The sequence below is a fragment of the Ixodes scapularis genome, unplaced genomic scaffold, assembly GCF_016920785.2.
Source record: "Ixodes scapularis isolate PalLabHiFi unplaced genomic scaffold, ASM1692078v2 PGA_scaffold3__209_contigs__length_174095766, whole genome shotgun sequence".
Lineage (NCBI taxonomy): Eukaryota > Metazoa > Arthropoda > Arachnida > Ixodida > Ixodidae > Ixodes > Ixodes scapularis.
Genome location: NW_024609868.1, coordinates 45,810,659 through 45,834,079, shown reverse-complemented (window position 1 = coordinate 45,834,079; position 23,421 = coordinate 45,810,659). Strand labels below are relative to the sequence as shown.

The window sequence follows — 23,421 nt, the reverse complement described above, 5'->3', positions numbered from 1 at the left end:
CCACCCGAAAATGCCGCTTCGCGGCGTTCGACTATTCACTAAAGGGTCGTTTGGTGAAACGTGGGCATTCGCTAAAACGTCATTTGATCGAGTGAGTGCCTCCCCACTTGATCGAATGACGTTTTAGCGAACGCCCACGTTTCACCGAATGACACTTCAGCGAATAGTCGGACGCCGCGAAGCGGCGTTTTCGGGTGGGCCAAATGGGTTCACATTTTTGTAATGAGCCGCCGCAGACTCACCGAGCGCGGCGGATAAGTTAACGCGCGCCCCCGTTATTCGCTAAAACGTTGATTCACTCAAATGTCGCTGTTCGCTAAAACGTCATTCGCTCATGTGATATGGACCCGTTCACTTTAGCGCCGTTTCCGTCGACGATCACAACCGACCCCATGTTCGCGGATAGAAGGAGCCTCCCCGCGACCGGCATGCAACGCGCGCGAACACTTCTCCTCGATCTGCGATTGGTCTGTCGTTGCGGTTGTTTGTTTCCAACGCAGCGGAGGGACGCACGCTCGTGCGCACGTGAACGACAGATGCGTGCGTCCCTCCGTCGCTATGGCAACTGAAGCCTCTCTCTTCGCTTTTCCCCGCTTCTTCGAGCCTTCGAGCGCTTCGAGCAATCTCCTTGCCCCGCGAGTGCCGCTTGCGGCTATTGCGGCTCGCGCCGTTATCTAGTGTCTCACAGGGAAGCGTGCTCGCTGCGCCGCTCAGTCGGCGCGCTGTTCCAAAAACCGCACTATGAAGGCCCGTTCACACTCTTGCGACTGCTTGCGACCTCTTAAACCTGGGTTTCTTAAAACTTCTTAAACCAGAGAACACACTGGCGCCATCTATTGGGAAGCAGTGTAAACTCGGCGGTCCGGCATATTTTTTTTTTTATTTCTCGCGCAATATCCTTTCTTTTTTGGCTCGAAAAACTTTTGTCAATGTTATAAACGAGCCTTTCTATGGGTATTACGCACATTTGACCTCGGAAATCCCGCAAAACCTTCGCTTTTGTGAAATGCAGTTCTAGGGTCACCGCATAGATGGCGCCACAATGTCAGTGTGTCCCTCATTCTAGAAACATTTAAGAAGTTGTAAGAGATCTCGTCTCTCTCAGTCGTACTCGGTCGCAAGAGTGTGAACGGGCCTTCACCGGTATTTCCCTTCGCGCGCCTACATTTTAAGTGGTATGTAAATACATGGAGTTCTATGGGAGGCGAACCGGTGGTTTAAAAAGGCCGCGTTATACCCGGTCCTGCATTATAAGCGGTTACGTTGTAAGTGGTCTATACTGTATCTTCGTAATGAAAACAACCAGGGCAAGATACACTAATTCTGAGGCCATTATTTGAGTCTTGATAGTTTTTATCCTACTATTTTAATCTCGTTTTAATCTTTGTTATGTGCTCTGCTTCATAAATCCTCAGCTTTTTTGTGTTCAATCTGTCTGTCGTTAAGGCTGAGTTTAAATGTTTGTAATCAAGTGGGATCGACTGTGTCAAGATCGTTTGTGACTGCTTATGACGAGATTGTTTCTACGGCAACCAAAATCTGCCCACCGTCTTGCAGTGGAGTGGAAGGAGACGGTCACGCTCAGATGTAAATGTTTAAACCAGTCGTTAGGTTGTGGGGTAAAACAACAGGCTCAGGCTACATGTGCTTGGTTCCCATCGTTGTTCTTTGATTGACTCAATTGGCACTAAACAAATGGAAGAGGTGGCTTCTTCGGCATAAAACGCAAGCTTCTGCATGCAATGGAGGAATGTGCATTTCCAGTAGTACTGGAAGTGGAAAAAAGTTGTATAAATTTTTGTGCACAAAAGCATGTTTAAAACAATAATGAGTGATCATCTAGAATGTACATTGGTCTCTACAAAAAGGTTTTTGACACAATTTATTGAGACAGCCATATGGTTTATAAATTTGATTTCTGATATTGAAAGCAGTGCCTTTAGTTGTTGGTAGTGATGATGACTTATATCCTCATATGCTGCCTACACTTGTTTGCTGGCATTGGGCAACCCCATGGAGTGGTCTTCTGCAATTAAGTTATTTAAAGAATATAGCCACTCCCCCTGTCTGGGTAGAAATCTCGTCACTTTCTCTTGCAGGTCGTTACGACAGGATGAGGTCTCCTTTTGCCTGGGACTTGGTGACCAGGAACCTGCTGGCCATGGCACTGTCGGGAATGCTTTTCCTTATCCTCACCCTACTTCTGGAGTTCAACTTTTTTCTCAAGCCAAAGTGAGCGTGTCATCTCAGTCTATGCTAGTAATTAATGGGAGGCTGGAGCTTTCCTTGAAAGTTCTTAATGTCTATTCTTTTCTATTGAACCATTTTGAAACCAAAAATAGGAAAATAAATTTATAATAAATTTAGCGGGGAAATTTTTCCGCTAGATTTAGCGGGGAAATTTACCCATAATGCACCGCGCGGTTACGCCGACGGCGACGCCGACGCCTCTCAAGCCGGAAATGGGTGCCTAAGAGCTGTGCTCTAAAAATGAGTGAGACAATTAATATGTCAACCTTAGATGCTTTTAATGAGAAGCATTCTTAGAATGTTGTTGTCATTTGTCCCACCAGAGCAGTGCTGTTACATAAAAGCACAGCATCAGCACAAAGAAAGGAATTTTTTCTTTTTGGGGGGAGGGGGAGAGAGGGAGGGAGGGAGGGAGGGGGAGGGGGACAGGAGATTTCTGATTTTTGCACCAGGTGGGGTGGGGTTGGGGGTGGGGGGGATTTGGCTATGGAACTGGGCATGAAGAGTTGGGAGGGGGGGGGGGGGGTGAATCGTCTGCATTATTATGATCAGAGTTGCTATTTTAAAACTGCGACTGATTTTTGCTTTTTTTTTGTTTGTTGCTTTGATCAGTTGTTTTCAAATACTGATATGATGGTTCCACAGGAAAGTGTGTGTGCCCGAGGGTCTCAATCTGGAAGAAGATGAGGACGTGCGAAACGAAAGGAGGAGAGTCCTGAATGGCCGAACAAACACCGACGCACTCTGCCTTATGAACCTCACAAAGGTAAACACTCCCATTGCCACTCAACACCCGTCGGTGCTTGCACGTTTCTTTTAGCTGGCCAGACAGTCGGTTTTCCTATTTCATTCTTTGCTATACTTATGTAATTAGTCATGCAAACTAAGCATCTTTTTTGTCCTTCAACATTGCTGAGCAAGTGTCGACGCTTTTGAGGAGCAGTGACATTTTTTCCAGGCTTTTCTTAGAAATTCTAAGTACAGAGGCTCGTTGTTGCTCAAAGACCTGGAACAACTTTGATTGTTAGTGTAGAATTTGGAGCCAAGGTTTTATAGTGACAGCCCAAAAAATTACGGTCGTCCTTCGGGAAGTTGTGCGGTCGTCCTTCGCGAAAACTCCCGGTGAAGTCATCATTGCATCGTTTGGGGAGCAAACGCACGGGTCTTGTCTTCTAGGTGATATATGTCAAAGACAAAGTATGGATGAGGCACGGGTGTGAAATCAACAACAGAAGTGAAGACGACTCGAAAAAACAAAACAATGTTGGCACAGCGATAGTAGCGAGTTGCGCAAGTGCAGAGCTGCTGTCGCTGTGACACTCGTTACGCAGTAGTGCGAATTATTCACTCGAATTTTTATTGCTTACAATGTGTGAAGCTACTTGTATCATGTGGTGATGCTTGGAGTTGATTTAAGTGGAAGAACAGTTATGAATTAAACACCACTGTTGATGGCAGTGCTGGTGCTCGAAGAAAGGTCTGCAATCTTTGCCTCACCATTTGCTTGTTTGTCTCTATATAAGAAGCAGCAATCAGCTCTCTGTGTGTTGTGTGAAAGGGTAGCCATGCATGTTTTGTTCATAAAATGGGTGTCAGCCTTCTCAAAGTCACTTATTGTATCGAGGATTAGACTTCTGGATGTTAGTCTGCTTTAAAGGGCTGCTGACAACCCCAACATTGATACTTTTTTTTATTGTCTCAAACACTTCAAAGTGGCATTATATAACTCCCTAAAAAAGAAAAATATTGCACTGTGAGAAACAAGTTTTTAGTGCAACAACGCACCCATCAAAAATCTGCGTCTTCCTCCCCATCAGGCTCCTCCTCGCTTTGTTTTTGCAGTGACATATAGATGGCGAAGGCATTTTTCAGAAATTTTGAGGCTTTGCAAGTTCTGTGTTTTTAACAATTATTAATGACATTCAACAAATATGATTTTACTAGGTTTGCTAATGCAGTAGTATGCTGCTGATTTCGAAATATAAAAAAAACAATCGGAGACCAGAAGTGTTAATGTTGAGGCTACAGTCATCTTCTGGCTTTTTCTCCTTACTAAGCAGAACACTGCCTAAGACACAGACTCTAACTGAAAAGTGATATGTTGTCTGCACGAGGAGAGAGGAGATATTGCGAGTGCAGTTGGTGGACACCTACGTGCCCGTGATTTGATCGATGAAAGGGATACAGAGAAATTTAAACGGCAGTTCTGGTCTGAAGTCCTTCATAAAACCAAGGAGTGTGCCATTACACTATGGTGTCTGCATGATTGACTTTTGTGGGAACTTCATATCTTGCTTTACGAAATTATTATTTTCTTCTTTGAAAATATGCAGTTCCCATGCTTCGGATTTTGAGGATGTTTAAGGATAATTTCCAGCTTATATTTTAATTAAAAAAAAAAAAAGTGCTGTCTTCTTTGGCAAATAGTCTGCAGACTATACATGTTTCAAAGTTGAAATTTTACCCGGTGCAGACTATCTGCAGGTGCGAACTGTACAAGGTTTTGTATTTTTCTAAATCGGTCACAGTGACAAGACTTGAAGAATTTTATGAATAACAGAGTACCTATATTAATATATATCGTACAAGCTCCTCCTTGAGCTAATATACAGCAGGCATTTGTCAAGATGTTCTGTGTACAATAATTTTTACATTCGGATTAGGCACTAAATGTGGACTATGCACTGCGTGCAGACTTTGTACCGGTTGCAAACTATCTGAGCAAAACCTTTTTTTTTTTTCAGCTGAAATCGGACTATACATTGGGTGCGGACTATAGTTAGAAAAATAAGACAGATGGGCAATTTGGCCAGTACAACATGACTGCTGAACTGTATTGTGTAGTAGGGATTACTTAACTACACCCTAGCACAATGCTAATCTATATGAAAATGGGCAGGGGATTAATCAAGCACAGGACACTTGCGTTCTACAGTGCAATTTTTGACTCTGCATTCCCTGGTATAAGTTCCCTGAATTTGTATTTCTTGGCTCCTGGATTTCAAACAGTTTTCGATGATGCTAATGAATGACAGGAACCTCACTTCAAGTCATTAACTACAGTTTGGTACCTCTTCTTGTGTTGCAGGTTTATCATGCAAGGAAGCTGGGAAAGCATTTGGCAGTAGATAGACTGTGCCTCAGAATACCAAAAGGAGAGGTCTGTTTTCTTTTTTTTTTTACCCTCAGTTTGTATTGTTTTTTCTTTATGGGTACATACATCCCTTTATGTTGTGCTTGAAGTCATTGCAATATGAACATGATTGACCAGAACTGCTTTTGAAACTTGCTTTGCAACTCTGTGATCATAACCCCTGCCTTTCAGTGCTTTGGATTGTTGGGAGTGAACGGAGCGGGGAAGTCGACCACCTTCAAGATGCTCACGGGTGACACCGAGATAACCTCCGGAGATGCATTCCTCAATGGTTACAGGTAAGTTGAATGTGTGGCTTGCAGAGGCCTAGGACAGAAAAAACATTTCTTAATTCCAACATATGATAATATGCTCGACGTTTGTGTGAAGCTCTTGAGTTTCAAGTGTCTTACCGGTAATTAGGAAGCAAAAGGGTTGGGACTAAAGCATAGTCAGTTCTGTGCCTCTTTGCAACAGTTCGGAGAAAGGTATGGGTTGTGTAAATGGCATACAGAATAAAAAAAGAAACATATAGACTAAGGTACATTAATATTTTAGGAACAAAAGTCTCACTTTTTTGTGCAATGGAACTAATAGCTTTTAAGCAAAGCCATAGAAGCTAAGAGGTTTATTTTATCACTGAGTAATGTCATCAGTCAAAACCAGGCTAAAATCTCATTGAAATAAGAGTTTCACACATTTGCACCGGTGATCCATAGTTTGAGACATTGTTCTGTTCCCTTTTAAAATGGTAGCTTTATAGGCCAACGTGCCATTTACAAACAAGCCCTCACAAGGTGTGGACAAACGCGGAGTTTCCCCACGAGGTGTGGGCACTGCGCATGCGCAGCAACCAGATTCACGTGAAGTGGAACATCGGCGCATGCGCCCGCGAATAGCAGCGCCACCACAGCGGCATGACTTCAGTGCCGCGTGTTGGTGTATAGGGTCAACCAACCTCGGGAGCTATGTAAGCATAAAATCTGTAGGTTGGTTAGTCCGTAACCGCTAAACGATCTTGAAAAAGCTGGCAACTAGTGCCAGGGTTCGAACCCCAGTTACCAGTGTGGAAGTTGAGTGCACTGCTGTCCGAGCTGCGGACCCAGCTAGTAGGAATGGGAGGAGCAGAAGGAGGCGGTGTGAGAAGCATACTTGCCAACCTGTGGACTTTCGAATTCGTAAAACTCCCACGGCCGCACCCGGGCCGGGGGGGGGTCACAGGTTACGGGTTACGTGAAGCGATGTGCAGCTTAATGCCAGCCTCGCCACCGTTCGAAACGCTTACATCACACGTCCACGTGCTAAAGAATCTAAACTCCTCTCCCTGTTTGGTCGGCACGAAGCACGGGAATTCCGACCACGACCGGCTTTATTCTGACGTGTAGGACTTCAGGAACACCTGAAAGTACCTCTTTTGAGGTTTGGAGTTCGCCATTTGCGCCGCGAAGCCGCCGCGACCAGGGGAATGTTACGATTACACGTGCAACGGACACACACAGACGCCACATTGCTCGCCTCGAAACTGGCCGAAACAGAGAGGCCCAAACACGTCTGAACATGCCGAACCAACATGCGCCGCCGAACACACGAACAAAGGCTTTGGGCTTTGGATTGGTTTTGGATCCGTGGCCACCGGATAGACGGTGGCCACGAATCGCCCTCTTGTGGCGGTGCAAGATACCGCCAACGATGGTTTATAACCTCTGAGATCCCAAAGCGCGTGCGCTTCAGGATCTCGGAGGTTATGAACGGTTTTACAAAAAAAAGAAAAAAAAAAGTAAAAAAAAAATAATTCCTTGTATAATTTTTTTTTATAAAATTTGAAACAAGATTCGTAAAATCGTTAAATTAGTCCCAATCATACATTTTACGAAAAATTCGGAAGAGTTGGCAGGTATGGAGAAGGCATGCAGAGTGGAGAGGGGGTGGAAAGGGAAAGAAAGAGAGGAACAGAAACAGGTGGTGTAGAAAAGAGCACGTGGGACATGGAGGAGGGGAAGGGGCAGGAAAGCGCACTTCCCCTTTCTTGATAACCCAGAAAATTCAGCGCAAAGGCACTGTATTTGGGTGGTGCGAAAGGGAAGCACGCACAACGTCACAGAAACAATGGTTGCATAATCGGTTTCTATACAAAACCCTGCCGTAGGCACCACCCACCCCAGGCACTGAAAGACAAAGGTTCATCCTGCCTTAGGCACCGCCCACCTTTTAAAGCTACTGCATCTAAGTGCGTTTGGCAGAATGACCAAATACATATGCAGCCAATGTTTTTGTGCGTCTTGTGTCTCCAGTTTTTTAACTCAGAATTTGTTGTATAAGTTGTTTTCTATGAGAAAATTGTCATGAACGAGCATCCTGAACAAGCATCATGAAGGAGCATCAGGAACGAACGTCATGAATGATTGACATAGACGAGCATCATGAATGCGCGACATACTGGAAGCGTTACACGATGTTAAGGTTATATATAAAGCTTACAAAAGTCCATTTAAAATCAACATAAAAAAGACTCTTTAGAGGGGTTCGAGCCTGGACCGGTGCAGTGACCGTCGGATACTATAGCCACTGAACTGCGTAGCACACCTGTTCTGGGGTGGGGGGATTGGGCTCCTGGCAGAATGTGCCGGTGAGAGAGGTGTGACGTCGTACGATGTGACCGCTCACCTTATTGAAGTCAAGCATCATGCATAAGGTAGCGCCCATGCAACACGCTCGTTCGCTTAGTCTCGCCCTGCAGAATATGTCCAGCGCGCCCTCGTCTTCGTCAGCATGCGAACGGGACTTTTTAGCACAGGTACAAACAACCGAAACCAGAGAGATTCACTAAGGATCTCAGCAGGAATCGGACTCTGGACCACGCTGGACCAGTCTGTGATGGCAACCACACAAAGACGATTAGCGCCGTGACGACAGACTCGATTAGTTTTATTGAATCATAGCACCGGCTGTGATTGGGTGATTGAAATGAAATATAATCTGCAGGCAACTGTTGGAGGCGAAGTCCAGCATAGTACTTAGTCCGCAGGCGGCCGTCGGCGCTCAAGTTTGGTTCCTGGTGAGGTTTGGTTCCCCACATGGACTTGCGACGTCACGGGGTGAATTGTGATGTACCGAGGGATGTAGCGCAGTGTGCGTACCATGAGGGACTCCTCACAATCCGAGAATTCATGGTCCGACACGCACCCGCAAAAGAAGCAGAACAAGCGGAAAGCTTCTCTTTAAAACGAGCTCGCGACACTTGCACGCCCCTCCCGAAAAAATTTACACTTGCTCCGCTCGTTCCGATGTACCCAGAGATCACGAGTGCTTCAATCGTTCCAATGTATTCGGAGATCACGAAACCACCCAAGACTTTCCGCAACCAAGCGTAGCGAGTCGTAACGCATGCATTACAGATGCAACATATTCTGTGCACCCCGGGCTTATCGAAATCATTGAGTTAAGCTTATATTCTCGGGAACTGGGTATACTCAAATCTCACCTTTAAGCGTGTTGTCATGCGAAGGAAAAAATGGGAAGTCCACAAGCAGATTGTCAATGATCGTAGACACGGCTAGACATCGAAGCCTGTTTTACTTCAATCGTGCTTTGCTGCTCTTGTCTTTCAGCGTTTCTCGTGAGTTGAACAAGGCCCAACGGTTCATTGGCTACTGCCCCCAGTTTGATGCGTTGTATGACGAGCTGACAGCCAAAGAACATCTTCGTCTGTATGCCAGGTTCCGAGGAATCCCAGTCAAGGAGGAAAACAGGGTGCGCCTCTTCATGTTCATTGTTTTTTATATCTGCAAAACGGGCAGTCCTTGCCTGAATGTGACACCACTCTTCTAATAAAAAGAGGCACAAGTGATTTCTGCAAGGTTTTAGTTAGAAAGCATGCTTATCATTAAGAGTAGCTATACCGTAGTCTGTTGTTGAGTATTTAAGAGCAAGTAAAAATATAAACATTAGTTTCTCACTGTGAATTCATAAAAATTGCTTCCAACTTGTGAATAGATAAGCTCGGAGACTGTCCATTTCTCCCAGAATATTTTGCATCACATTTGGCCAGAGGCTGAGCTCTGCGCAATGTATAGTTTATTTGTGGGGCAAGAAACACGGTTCAGTGTGCATAGTCTGAAGCCTGGTGCCCAACATGTGGTGCAAGCGCATGCATCATGTTCGTGATGGTAGCTTTGGTAGGCTTGCTGTTGCACGTTTTTGTCATCACAAGCAAATTTGACATGGTGGTGGCCAGGTGCCTCTCAATCATGTGTAAGTTACTTGTACACTTCAGTAAACCTTCTGTCGTTATTTTTATAAACTTGAAACATTATGGTAACATTTTTTGTGGGCAACCAGCTTCTTTTCTATTGTCGCTTTAATGCATCTTCTATGACAGGTAGTCCCCAAAGTGTCAGGATACCAGATTGTAACAGGCCTTGCTGTTGCGATAGTTCATGAAAATTTTGAATCTTGCAGGTAATCGAGTGGACCCTCCAGAAGCTGGGATTGACGTCGTATGCGGATCGTGTTGTGGGGACGTACAGCGGCGGCAACAAGCGCAAACTCTCGACGGCCATTGCCCTGCTGGGAGGACCTCCAGTCATCTACCTGGTTGGTCATCGCTCTACTTTTGAGGTTTCCCATTTCTGTCGTGCCATTGAAACCTTGCGGTTTGTGTGTGCAGGACGAGCCCACCACTGGCATGGATCCATACACGCGCCGCTTCCTCTGGGACCTCATTCAGGATCTAGTACGTGGGGGCCGCTCCGTCATCCTCACTTCGCACAGGTTTGTGGTCACAGTTTTGTTAGCATTGATGGAGTGAGCGGCAAAGCAGCATGGTAGCAATCAACCGACAAAAATTGGGGATCCACTATTGATGATGATAATCTCTAGAGAAAGGAAACAGGGGATGCAAAGGACAAACAAACAAAGTGTTAGACTGGTGGCAGCTGATAAAACCCGTTTGCTTTACTGACGTCTAACTCCTGGTCAGCTCAGTTGGTAGAGCGCTCCACTGGAAATGAAGAGGTTCTTTGTTTGATTCTTGGACCAGGCAGATTTTTTCAGTCGCGCACCGGTCACCTAGCTGTGTTTGGAGAATTGTGTTTGTCCTTTGTCTCCTCTGTTCCCTCTCTCCAGGGATTATTTTCGTCATTCTTGTCCAGCTCGCTTGCACCTTCGCATTAATTGCATTATCATCCACTATTACTTTTTTCTTTTTATAAAGTGTCCTTTAGGAGCGAGGTGTGCTTCAGAAGGAAGTCACCTTGGAGGGGTTTTGTACCATTATGTTTTGCTCTGGTTGTGACATGATGCTCCGGGCTGGGAATGTTTTCATATCCTGATGGGCATCATATGAAAAAATTGTAGAGCCCTTCCGCTTCATGTGAAGATGGAGGACCAGCAAAGCTGTTATCTTTATGACATCTAGGACGATGCCTAGACGACGACCTCAAGGACGACTTCTATGACGACCTCGAAGACGACATCTAGAGGACAACGCCGAGGACGACCTCAAGGACAACTTCTAGGACTATCTCAAGGACAACTTCTAGGACGATGTCTAAAACAACCTCAAGGACGACTTCTAGGATGACCTTGAGGACAATGCCTAGAGATGATAATGAGGAATCAGGACCTCACTACCTAATAATGCCAAGGAAGGCTGACTCACGCTGGTTGCCCCCTCTTTTTGTTTTTATTTATTCATACTTGTCACAACCAATGGGGAGCTTTCTGTCGACATGCGAGGACACATTTTTTTCGAGGACGCATTTTCGCTATAAAATGGTAGATAAGATAAGTGAAGCTGCAATGGTTTGCATTGTTAGTTATATTCTTATTGAGTGCAGCTGCTTCATTAGCAGAACTATGTGCCCTGTACAGTTCATGTCGAAACGGAACTGACCCTTCCAACACTGCCTTTGTGCTTTGGACTGTAGTTCGAAAGATTTTCAGTAATTGCTCTACATTTCATTCAAACATCTTATATAGCAGTACAGTGTAGACCGCATATAACGCATGTCGCGGGAGTCGCGAAAATCTGCACTATAAGCGGTACCGCGCTATAACCAAAACATCAATTTTTCAGGCCAAAATACATGCCATGAGACAACTTACCTTTGTAAAAGAATTTATTTTATGTTAGTTTGAAAAAAGTCTTTATTTCATTAGACTAGTACACTTCTCTCTCAAGTGTGCCACACATTTTCAAAGAAATGAGCGACTTTCGCCTGGCGCAGCCTTTTGACGGCATCGTGGGAGGGGGATGGACGTTGCGAGCGTTCAGGATTGCTAACCCTAATCACTTTTCTCCGGTGATAAAAACGCGTGAAAATTCGTATCCTTTATACGGTACGTGCCAGTAATAGTACCTTCAACTTGAGCACAGGCGTAAAATGCTCCAAATAAGAAATCTGGGCGATGTTCGAAAACAGAAATGCTTAGAAATCACCACTGTAGTCGAAGTAAACAACCACGACAACACGGGCGTTTCTGCCATCTTGAGAGTGCCGCCACGACATCGCCGCACGAGTAGGTGGATCTTCCCTTCTAGTACGTGCTGGGTTATTCGCTCACACAACGAAAATTCACAGTCAAGGATAGCGCTTTTACGCGGAACGATGAGCTTCCACCACGCCGTCCACGTCAACGATTACAACCGACGCCATGTTTGCGGATAGAAGCAGCCGGCCCGCGACCGGCATGCAACGCGCGTGAACACTTCTCTTCGACCTGCAATTGGTCTGTCGTTGCAGTTGTTTTCCAACGCAGCGGAGGGACGCACACACATGAACGACACATGCGTGCGTCCCTCCGTTGCTATGGCAACTGAAGCCTCTCTCTTCGCTTCTCCCCGCTTCTTTGAGCAACCTTCTTGCTCCTTGAGGTTGGCATCCTAACTGCCTACCTATTTCATAAGTGATACATTCATCAATTAAATACATTTGTGACATGTTCCTACCTAGTGCTTCTTTTCTTTTGGGAGTTTCCAGCCAGCGTTGCGGAAGACAAAGACTCAAGCTTTAGGCTCTCCAAGTACAGCCATCGCACAAATCCTCGCGTTCAGGTCGTTGATGCCGTCATTTTGGAAAAGGGATCCTCAATCCTTAAGCTCAAAACGGACTCTTTTACAGCGGAGCTGTTAAAGGCTAGTTTTTTCAGTATCATGTCCGCGGGCAAACAAATGTCGGCACAAAACTCCAGACAGCTACCGCCATCTATGAGCGATGGCGGCAACCGGATTGCCGGTTGTCTGGTTGCCGCCGTCGCTCATAGATGGTGGCAACCTTTCCAACCTTTCCACTCTGGTTTTCACCAGAGTCGAAAGGCTGACTTTCTCTAGGCGTCGTCCTAGAAGTCGTCGTTGAGGTCGTCGTAGACGTTGTCCTTGAGGTTGTCTTCGAAGTCGTCCTAGAAGTCATCCTTGAGGTCGTCCTAGACATAGTCCTTGCAGTCATCCTAGAAGTCGTCCTTCAGGTCGTCCTAGACGTAGTCCTTGCAGTCATCCTAGTCGTCGTCCCTGAGGTCCTTGAGGTCGTCCTCTAGGCATCTCCTCGAAGTCATCCTAAAAGTCGTCCTTGAGGTCGTCCTAGACTTTGTCCTCGAGGTCGTCCTTGGGGTCGTCCGAGACGTCATCCTTTAGGCATCGTCCGAGACGTCATCCTTTAGGCATCGTCCTCGACGTCGTAAAGATGACAGCTTTGCTGGTCCTCCATCTTCACGTAAAATGTAAGGCGTCTAAATTTCTTTTTCCCCCCACTTTCCTCTGGGTGTTGCAGCATGGAGGAATGTGAGGCCCTTTGCACCCGGCTGGCCATCATGGTAAACGGGCACTTCAAGTGCCTGGGCAGCATCCAGCACCTCAAGAACCGCTTTGGCGAGGGCTACTGCATCACTGCACGCACCAAGGGAGCGTCGCACGATGCCATCTCGGCCTGGTTCCACAGGGTCTTCCACAATGCCACTCTCAAGGCAAGATGGTTTCGCCTCAAGCTAACTTAAAATAGCTTTCTTAATTGTACTGTAAAAAACATCATTTTTTCAGGCTCAATATTTCGTGAATTTCCCAACGTGAGAGCTTTGAGAATATTTTGCGAGCACAAAATTTCTTAGTTTAGAGTGATATGTTGTGTATTCGTTACCAAGAGCTGATACATTCGCACAATAAATTTTTCGCGGTATTTTTCAGGTCGCGAAGCTTGAGAAAATTATTCACAAAAATTTAGTTGTTTACAGTATGTGTAGTACATAATTGTTCTCAAAGGCGAGGACTACCTGAATTCAAGAGAATATTGTGATGTGGGACACAGAAAAAAGTAGTGTGCAAAGCAGTGCATTGATAACCTGTGCACTTGCGGCGGTAAGGCAAAATGACCAGTACGAGGAGATTGTCTGAAGGTCAGAAATTGTGTACATGTGAACAGGAAGTTTTTGTTGTTTCTGCTGCTATGAGAAAGCTTCCATTCAGTACTGGGAGCTTGTTTGCTTATAACTGTATGTGCAATAATTCCAGACAAATGTTCGTTATCATTGTGTGCTACCTACCTAAAATGTTGAACATACTTGTTAAGTCAATGTCTTACTTGGATCTACTTACCACTCTTCATATTCTGAGTTACCTATTTGGATGGGGTTGTTCGGAGGTTTAATTCTTTAATAACTCTCCTGGAAAAACAATTCCAACATACAGAATTATGAAGAGGAGCCATATTGTTTCCTCACCTTAAGGAGTGGTCATAATGTTTCATGTTTAAATTTCACCTTCTGTACGATTACTAGTACCACTTCGAGTACACCTACCCAAAAGAAGACCCTATACATAAAAAAGTGTAGGCAAGCAGCACATTAACCATTCAGCTGACCTAAAATTTCTACTACGTACATACATAAGTCGTGAAGCTTCTTCCGCTTTGTCTGTTTCTTAAAAGTACTAAAATTGTGCGGTTGCCAATTGCAGGAGCAGCACTTCAACATGCTCCAGTATGAGCTGAAGTCTGAAAACATCTCCTTGGCATACGTCTTTTGCCAAATGGAACAAGCCCTCGGGGAACTTCCCATAGAGGAATATTCCGTGTGCCAAAACACCTTAGACAATGTGAGTGACGCAACTGGATGCTTCCGTCATTCCTCACTTCGATTTTTGTGCAGTGCTAGTTAGGTGTTTCAAAAAGGCGTGTTATCGAACGTAACTAGTTTAATGCTTGACAAAAGGTTACAACGTGGACGGTATCTGCGTCCGCCATGCTCGCCGGTTTCTTCGTCTCCTGGCGTAGAGGAAGGGGGAAGGCCCGTACGCCACCGCATGCCTTGGGTGGTGGCGCCATCTGTCGGCTCATCTTGTAACATCCTCCTTTGTTTAAGTAGGGACTACCCCACAATAAAGTCTTGAAACTTCTTTGGTAGAGCTGCTGTTCTCTTTGGGCGCGTAGGGGTATGGATTGGGGCGAATTGGTGGTCAGGCTCGTACGTCTCAGGTACTGGTGTCGTGTCTGGTTCGCGCTGAGGGGAACTTTTGACCTGGGGTGTTCTGTGGTGCCCACGATCGTCCTGAGTAGTAGTAGGGACATCTGCTTCAGCCTGTTGGCAACTGGGTACATCTCGTATGTGCACTCTGTTGCGGCGTAGCACGCCGTCACTAACCTGTACCTTATATGACCTGTCACCACATTGCTCCTTGATGGTTCCCTTTGTCCATAATGCTTCTTTGGTTGGGAGAACCATCACATCTTGTCCCATGCTCAGAGGATGGAGGTCTTTAGCCTGTTTGTCGTGATAGAAAACCATCCTTCGTTTCTTCTGCTCCAACTGGTTTCTGGCACTGACAGTTTTTGGCAGCAGCTGCTTAGTTGTCGTTGGTACACATGTGCGTGTGCGTCGACCCATGAGGAGCTGTGCAGGGCTTGCATGCATGTGTTGCAGCGGCGTGTTACGATGGTCGAGAAATGCCATCTGAGGATCGCCATTGCTTTCGTCTGCTTTCTTTAAGAGCATTTTGACAGTCTTCACGGCAGACTCAGCCATACCGTTCGATCTTGGGTATCGTGGGCTGGACGTGACATGTTCGAAGTTCCAATCTATTGAGAATTTGTTGAACGCTTCACAAGCGAACTGTGAGCCGTTGTCTGTGATCAGAACACTTGGGATGCCGTGTCTTGCGAAGTGTGCTTTCAGTCTGCGTATCACATGGGCAGATGTTAACGAGTTGAGTTGGTCGACCTCCCAGAAGTTGCTGTAATAGTCCACTGTGACTAGGAAGTGCTTGTTCTTGTGCTCCAGTATGTCGCATCCAACACGTTCCCACGGAAAGTCTGGTCTCGGGTGTGGTTTCAGCGTCTCTCGTTGTTGCGCTGGTGCATGTTTCTGACACACATTACAGGCTGATATGTGGTCCTTGATTTCAGCATTCATGCTCGGCCAGAAAATACTGTCACGTGCACGTCGTAGAGTGCTTTCGATACCCATGTGTGATGAATGTAGCTTTTCTTTCATCTCTCCTTGAAGTGCTTTTGGTATCACCAGTCGTTGTCCCTTGTAAACAATGTCATCTTCCACGACAAGTTCGTCTCGGAAAGGGAAGTACATCCTGATTTCTGGTGCAACATTGTGCCTTTCCTGTGGCCATCCTGTTAGGATCACTGCTGTCAGCTTTTGCAAGGTTTCATCCCTCAGGGTTGCGTTGCGGATCTTCTCTGCAGTATCCTTTCGCACAGGTAGGTGGTTCACCACGTTGATGTCTTCAAGCTGCTGTTCGCAATGGTCGTCTGGCAAGAATGCTCGTGACATCGTATCGGCCAGTAGAAGTTCCTTTCCTGGTCGGTACTGCAGGTCAATGTTGTAGCGTTGAGTCTGTAGGATCATCCCTTGCAGTCTTCTTGGAACTTGGTCCAGCTGCTTCTTCATGATGGCTTGTAGTGGCTTATGGTCTGTGATTACAGTCGTCAGTCTTCCGAAAGTGTACTGGTGAAACTTGTTCAACGAAAAGACTATGGCAAGCATCTCCTTCTCTATCTGGGCATACCGGACTTCAGTAGGCGTGAGAGCTCTGCTCGCAAAGGATAATGGCTGTCCATCTTGAAGGAGTGCAGCTCCTAAGCCACGTTCACTGGCATCGCATTGTACCATCAGCGGTTTCTGCGGATTGTAATATGCCAACACTGGGGCTCTTGCTACCAAGTTCTTTGTCTCTTGAAATGCGTTGTCTTGTTCATCGCTCCATGCCCATGGTTCACTGTTGATGACCAGCTTTCTGAGCGGTTCTGTGACCTGGGAGAGCTTTGGCAGAAAGCGTGCAAGGTAATTGACCATTCCACAAAAGCGTTGCACACCTTGGACGTCAGTTGGTGGGGGCATTTCTTGAATGGCTCTGACCTTTTCAGGGTCAACACGTAGTCCGTCTTTTGTCAGCAGGTGCCCCAGAAATGTTGTACTTGTGCGATGCAGCTCCGTCTTGTCTCGGTTGAGTCGCACACCAATCTTCTGACATCTCTGCAGCAGGTTTTCCAGCTTCTTGTCATGGTCACTGCGCGCTTCTGCATCGGTTTCGCCGATACCATATACTAGAATGTCATCTGCCACACACAGCACACCACTCAATCCATCCAGAGCTGACTGCAGTCTTTTCTGAAAGATTTCGCTGCTGACAGCGAGTCCAAATGGGAGGCGTAGCCATCGGTAGCGTCCCATTGGTGTCTGAAAGGTGGTGAGGAGGCTAGACTCTTCGTCCAGGATACATTGCCAGTAGCCGTCTCGTAGGTCCAACTTCGAGAATATCTTTGCCTTTGCGACTTCAGGCAAAATGTCATCCAAGATCGGTAAGGGGTGCCTCTCCCGCTCTAAGGCTTCGTTGAGAGCCTGAGGATCAATGCAGATTCTCATTTCACCATTTTTCTTTGTAGCGATGACCATTCGGCTGACCCAAGGTGTCGGTTCCGTGACACTCTTGACGATTCCTGCTTGTTCCAATCGTCTTATAGTTGTCTCGAGTTGAGGCTTGATGTTCACTGGGACTCGGCAACTTGTCACTGCTTTGGGACATGCCGCTGGTTTGGTCACAAGGTGTACGGTCCCGGGCAGAGAGCCTACAGAGGTTCCAAAAACATTGGGGTACCTCTTCGTAATGTGGTCTCTTGAGTTCACTTCACCAACGCTGGCAACCAGGTCGTAGTCAACCGTGATTAGCCCGATCAGTTCAGCTGTCTTGCGTCCTATGAGGGGTGTGAAGTCGTTACGGACCACAATGAAGTCAACGACGTGTTTCTGCCCGTTGGCTGTAGTCACCTTCAGCCTTGCCTTGCCAGATGGGATGACTTTCGTGCCATTCCACATGCACAGGGTTGTCGAGGTTGGCTCGATCTGTCTGGGCGTCACACTCTTGTAGTTGATAACATTCACTGCAGCTCCACTGTCCACTTGGAACTTGACTTTTCTTTCATTGACGGTCAAGGTTGCAAATAACGAGCTTGCTTTGCCGTCCTGCACCGTGAGTATCTCTTCTGTTGAGTCGTCGTCGTGCTCCTCCACACTGGCGACGGTCTTGGTGCTTTTGCATACCGCTGCAAAATGGTTCCGCTTCTTGCACTTGTTGCAGGTTTGGTTCCATGCTGGACATGCTTGTCTTGCGCGCTCGTGAGTCCTGCCGCAGTATTTACAGCTCTGTACTGGTTGCTTGAACGCAGTCTGTTTGTCTTTCTCTCGGTCGGCACGTGGTTGTCGGCGGCGATTGCTGCTACCTTTCATTGCGTGGACTTCCTCGGCGACCGTGGTGCCTTCTCTGAACACCTTCATTTGAAGCTTCGTCGACTCGTGCGCTAGGCACACTTTGACTACTTTTTCGAGCGTCGGTTTCTCTAGTTTCAGAATGTCCGCACGTGCTTTCTCGTCGTTTACTCCACAGACGATTTGGTCACGGATCATCTTCTCCTTTTCTGTTCCGAAATTGCAGTCGCGGGTTTTCAGTTTCAGGTCGGTCAGAAAAGTGTCGAACCTCTCGTCGGGGAGTTGTACTCGCATGCGGAAGACGTAGCGTGAGTACACTTCGTTCTGCTTCGGCAGAAAGTGCGCATCCAGTAGCTTCACAACGTGGTCGAAGTCAAATTCAGGGTGCGGTCTCGCTTCCGTACACTCTCCGAACTCCAGAGTATTGTAAATGTCTAGCAGGCTTGGTCCTCCAACCGTGAGAAGAAGTGCGACTTGCCTTTCCGATGATGCTCCAGCGGCATCGGTCGCTTTCAGGTACAGCGTGAAGGCTTGTTTGAACGTGCGCCATTGTTCCGCAGCGTTGCTGGCGTTTTCAAACTTCGGCGGCGGCGGGATCCTGTCCATGCTTGCTTCCGTGGTCGTGGCGGTCGTAGCTCAAGCGTTGGCTATTGCCGCTTCTGACACCATGTTTCAAAAAGGCGTGTTATCGAACGTAACTAGTTTAATGCTTGACAAAAGGTTACAACGTGGACGGTATCTGCGTCCGCCATGCTCGCCGGTTTCTTCGTCTCCTGGCGTAGAGGAAGGGGGAAGGCCCGTACGCCACCGCATGCCTTGGGTGGTGGCGCCATCTGTCGGCTCATCTTGTAACATTAGGCTTCCTTCTGTTTTTGATCACAGATAAACAAGTAAGTAGACTGTACAATCACTTATAACTTGGAAGGATTTTTGACACTGGACTACCGTTTCAGCATTAAAATGTGGGGGCTAGAGGCACGCGCATCTTGAGCTCCGAGCTTACAAAGAAAGCCAGCGTGGCTGTCGCTTGGGGCTAGGCTCGTGCCAAATGCACCGATGGAACCACTATACGAGCGTGCGCAGATCCTGACATACAACGGTGTAGTCGGCAAATGGATAAGATGTTGGATTCCTTTTCGAGGCACTTGCACCATAAAAAGAAGAAGCAGGTATGCGTAGCAAAATGAGAGCATTTTAGTCTAGGTACCGCTATTGCAATCAACTTCTCTCACACCTGTTTAAAAAAAAAACAGTAAGGAGTTTGAATCGAATTGAGTACTAACCTTCATACTAGACGTTTTTAACCCATGCAGAGCCTTTAAACGGAATCTCGTCAGCGTGCCTCTCGAGCCCACCAGTCCCCTCGTTTCTCCCAGGTGTTTATAAACTTTGTGAAGCAGCAGTCCGAAAGGGGCCGCGAGCCCGGGGCATGGTCTGCGGGCAAGCGCAGCTTGGTCGCCTCCGGCCAGAGGGGCCGCCCTCCCCTTCCTCTGGACGACACCATTGGGGACAGCGACGAGGATGAAGACATCCAGCAGCGCCTCCAGCGATCCCAGGTAAGGGCCATAGACGGAGCTACAGCCATAGCCGTAGAAGGAGCTACAGCTATAGCCATAGATATAGTATAGCTGTAGCTGAACCAAGCCTGTGTGTGCAAACAGTATTGAAAACTGGTTGTCGTTTAACACTTGGAGGCAATGTCAACAGCTGCACTTTTTAGTGCCAAGCATCATAGGGCCAGCTCTTGGGGTCTTTCGTGTTTGTGCTGCGATGTAGCTTTGACGACATCACAATTTCGTGCGATGGTACCGCGACATCATCCCAAAGGCGCTCCAAGTGCATAGCATTTATAGACAACGTCATGGTGTCATCTGACATGGGGCGACGCCATGAAGCGACGCTTTGACGTCTAGTCGCACCACGACGTCACAAAGGCTTTTTTCACTTGCACAGTGCATTGAGGAGAAAGGGAAAAATGTTTCGATGTTCCCTCTCATGCTCTTCACAGTGGCACAAATCACACTGCCAGAATAACATTTATAAACAAGTCTGCCTCAGGCCAAAATATTTTGCCACATCAGCAAAGCGAAGTCCTTCCGTAAATTCAGTAGTCAGTCGTTTGTATTAGCGTATTTCCTCGCACAATGAACACACCCACGTAATAAACGCACCCCCCAAATCGGCTCTCAAAATTTCGACTTTTTTTTTTTTTTCACTCGCGTATTAAACGCACTTTCAACTCAGAAGTCAAAATTTTGACCCCCCCCCCCCCCCTTTCCCCACGCGCGTGAAATGAACGCACTTTTCTATCCTGGTGCAGCCAGGTCGCGAATGCAAGGGCAGCGTGGGCGAACAAAACGCCTTGCAAAAGGCATTAAAAAATAAAAAAAAGATCCAACGAAAGCAAGAAAAATACAACATGGAGAGGAGCTTTTTTTTTTTTTTTTGCACAGCGTAGTCTGGATTTTGAGTCGCACACCGCGTGCAATGAGATAAGAGAGAGAAGTAAAGAAGCCCTCTGGGCTTACAAAACGCCTTGCAAGAGGCCTTAAAAATAATAAAAAAAAGATCCAATGGAAGCAAGAAAAAAAAGAAAACATTGAGAGGAGCTTTTTTTTTTTTTTTTTGCACAGCACAGTCTGGATTTTGGGTGGCGTGCCGCGCGCAAGGAGATAAGAAAGTGGAGCAGAGAAGCCCTTGCCTAAGCAAAGCACGCATAATGAAGGCATCCTGCCCTCGCCTCCTCCTCCTTTTCGCACTTTGGAAAGAGAACGACTTCTCGAAATGGACACACTTTTCTATCCTGGTGCAGCGAGGTTGCGAGTGCATGGGCGTGGGCAAACAAAACAGCTTGCGAAAGGCGAAAAAAAATTTAAAAAACAAAAAGAAAAAAAAAAAAAAAACAGGGAAGCAAAAAAAACAAACATGGAGGACCTTTTTTTTTGTGTGTGCATTGCAGTTTGGTTTTTGAGTCGCGCGCAAAAAGATAAGAAGTTACGTCGATTTTTCGAAATAAAAGGTCCGTTCAATATGCGAGTAAATACGCACGCAAAAATTTTACTTCGCGTAATGAACCCCCTTGACTTTGCATCGATTTTTTGGAAAAAAAAAAAAGTGTCCATTCTGCGAGTAAATACGGTAGTGCCAGTTCAACTCGAGGGCAAGTGTGTCTAATGTCTCATTTTAAATGCGGTGTTGGGGGTGATGGGACAGGAATTGGTCTGAGGAGGAAGGCATAGAGATGTTCTGTGTGTTACGTGTGGCCCGCGACACTTCAATCTAGGTTGGGTCCTGGTTTTGCTGCTAGTTTAAGCTTGCATTGTTTCCACCACATGTCAAGGTCAAAAACCAGAGCTGAACGTTAATGTCTCCTTTCCTATTCTCAGAGTCACTTGGCCTTCCTCAACATGGATGTGGACTGTTGAGGTCCGCCACCGCCTAGTGCGCCGACCGAGCAAGACGAGAGAAATGGTCCCTCGTAGAAGCTGCCTCTGCATAATCGACATTCTACTCGCTGCCCCTCGTGATCGGGCGTTTTGGCCTACCGGGGGCTCCGACCGTGACCGGACGACGGCTGCCGCCACTTATTGTGATCTTTTCTACTTGGTCTCGTGGTATTTGTCCTTTTTCTAAGTCCACACATTCATTCTAGTCAACTCGCTTACTTTTGATTTTTTGCTACTGCCCACGAGAGTCCACTGCCGCCATACTTATGCATTAGCATGCCGTACATTAAAGGTGGTCACATAGAATTGTTTTCTGCCAGTGCCTCAGGTCTGTGTACTTGTCACACCCGCCTTCTCATCTCGTTTTTCATCGAGCCCTTAGAATTGTGAAGTTTTTTTTCGTGTACCTCTCATACTTACCAAGAACTTTCGAGCAAGAGTTGCGGCTTAACAGCACGCTTAAGGATGAGGGAATTTGTGACAAGAATGACGGCCAGGCCTCTGAAGCACCTTCGGTAAAATTATTTTGTGACAGTTTGGACCGAAGATGGGGCCGAGGCTTGAAGAATATCGAGATTGAGAACTGGTCGGAGGCTGCTTCTTAGTGCGATTTCGGCCGTTAGGCAACAACATTCACGGCAGCGGAACAAAGAGTGGGCTTTGTCTTGGGTCGATACCTGTGCTTGTGCGAAAAGGAAACCCCTATATAAAATATTTGTTCTTAGTCTAGTTTGTTTTTTCATTATTTTGTGGTACGGGGCTAGTTTCTGCGGCATAAAAGTGCTGCTTTTATAAAATAATAAACAGCATTTTATGGTTATAGAGCATTTACATATTTCCCGAATCATATTTAATGGACAAATGCAATTTGCATTTATGGACTACCAGTAAAGCAAAAGGGCACATCATCCAGTGTATCCTGCAGGCGAAGCCGGGAGACAGGAATGGCACCCAGACTGCACGCTGGCATTTCTGGCATGATCGTGCAGAGAATTCGGAGGTGCAGAGAAATGTTGCCGAATGTGTTTGGAGACGGCCTCCTTTTTTTCTACAAAGCCTGTCAATCCCACAACGAAGCCATTGAGCGCGTGGCTGCCGGAAAAAGGCGAGGAGCAGTGCCAAACATACACCCATATGGTAGCGCATAGCCACTTTTACGTCACCCCAAAAGTGGCTCTGCGCCAGCAATGCGCACGGTGGTCTCTCCACAGAATAACAACAAACCGTAACGGAGAAAAAGAGAAAGGAGGCTATGGGTGCATGAAGAAACAGGGAAGGGGCTGAAGAAAGGAGGGTCTACGCAAAATGTTTTCCTTTCCTGAAAACAACATAACAAAAAGGAGCATGTTCGTCTTTCCGGATTTTACCGCTGAGGCATTGCTTGGGGCTGCCAGAAAGAGCACGCCCTTTTCTATCTCTTCTAACAGCGGCCACATTCTTTCGCGATTTGACAGGCTTTCCAGAATAAAGGAGGCTATGGTTTGGAATGTCGGGTGTTACGATAGCCTGGTGAAACTTCTATGGAACCTGGGCTCCGTGCAATGGCAAGTCACAAATAACCTTACGATAATTCAATCGTAATGTGCAAACAAAGAAAAAAAAAAAAAGATTTCAGTCCGACATTTGCTTATGCATGGTTTTCCCAACACGTGCATAAACAAACCAACTGAAAAGGATTAAAAAAACAAATCAGTATCCCAATTGAGTAACTGTAAATAATTATGGGGTTAGACATTATTTGTTTAGTCATATCGGCAAACTATTTACAGTTACCCACAAGCAGAGCCAAAGTAAGGCAATCTATTTATTGAACTATGTGGCTTTTGAAGCCGCAGATATACGGTGTGCTGTCACGGGAGGATTTTAAATTTGTCGAGCTTCACAAGTTGT

At 46.5% G+C, this 23,421-nt stretch overlaps 2 protein-coding genes across 3 annotated transcripts in view; one reads left to right on the top strand and one right to left on the bottom strand.

Annotated features, from left to right (window-relative positions):
* The window catches only part of LOC8051061 (ATP-binding cassette sub-family A member 2), a 111,426-nt gene extending 88,206 nt beyond the window's left edge, over positions 1-23,220 (top strand). Inside the window, exons 40-50 of one of the 2 annotated variants that reach the window (XM_029967819.4) lie at positions 2,100-2,232; positions 2,896-3,016; positions 5,339-5,410; positions 5,576-5,682; positions 8,992-9,133; positions 9,842-9,976; positions 10,050-10,153; positions 13,150-13,342; positions 14,328-14,465; positions 19,462-19,641; positions 21,472-23,220. In XM_029967819.4, the coding sequence (XP_029823679.3) occupies positions 2,100-2,232; positions 2,896-3,016; positions 5,339-5,410; positions 5,576-5,682; positions 8,992-9,133; positions 9,842-9,976; positions 10,050-10,153; positions 13,150-13,342; positions 14,328-14,465; positions 19,462-19,641; positions 21,472-21,510 (1,364 nt within the window). In that variant the 3' untranslated portion in view covers positions 21,511-23,220. Of the gene's footprint in view, positions 1-2,099; positions 2,233-2,895; positions 3,017-5,338; positions 5,411-5,575; positions 5,683-8,991; positions 9,134-9,841; positions 9,977-10,049; positions 10,154-13,149; positions 13,343-14,327; positions 14,529-18,943; positions 19,191-19,461; positions 19,642-21,471 lie in introns of those variants that run through there. The other variant, XM_042292415.1, reaches the window with a different exon arrangement.
* LOC120839064 (uncharacterized protein K02A2.6-like) lies at positions 14,547-18,934 on the bottom strand. Its single transcript, XM_040209267.2, has one exon. It carries the CDS (start codon positions 18,689-18,691, stop codon positions 14,738-14,740), a length of 3,954 nt encoding a protein of 1,317 aa, XP_040065201.2. The 5' UTR covers positions 18,692-18,934; the 3' UTR covers positions 14,547-14,737.
* Positions 23,221-23,421: the final 201 nt, after the last annotated feature.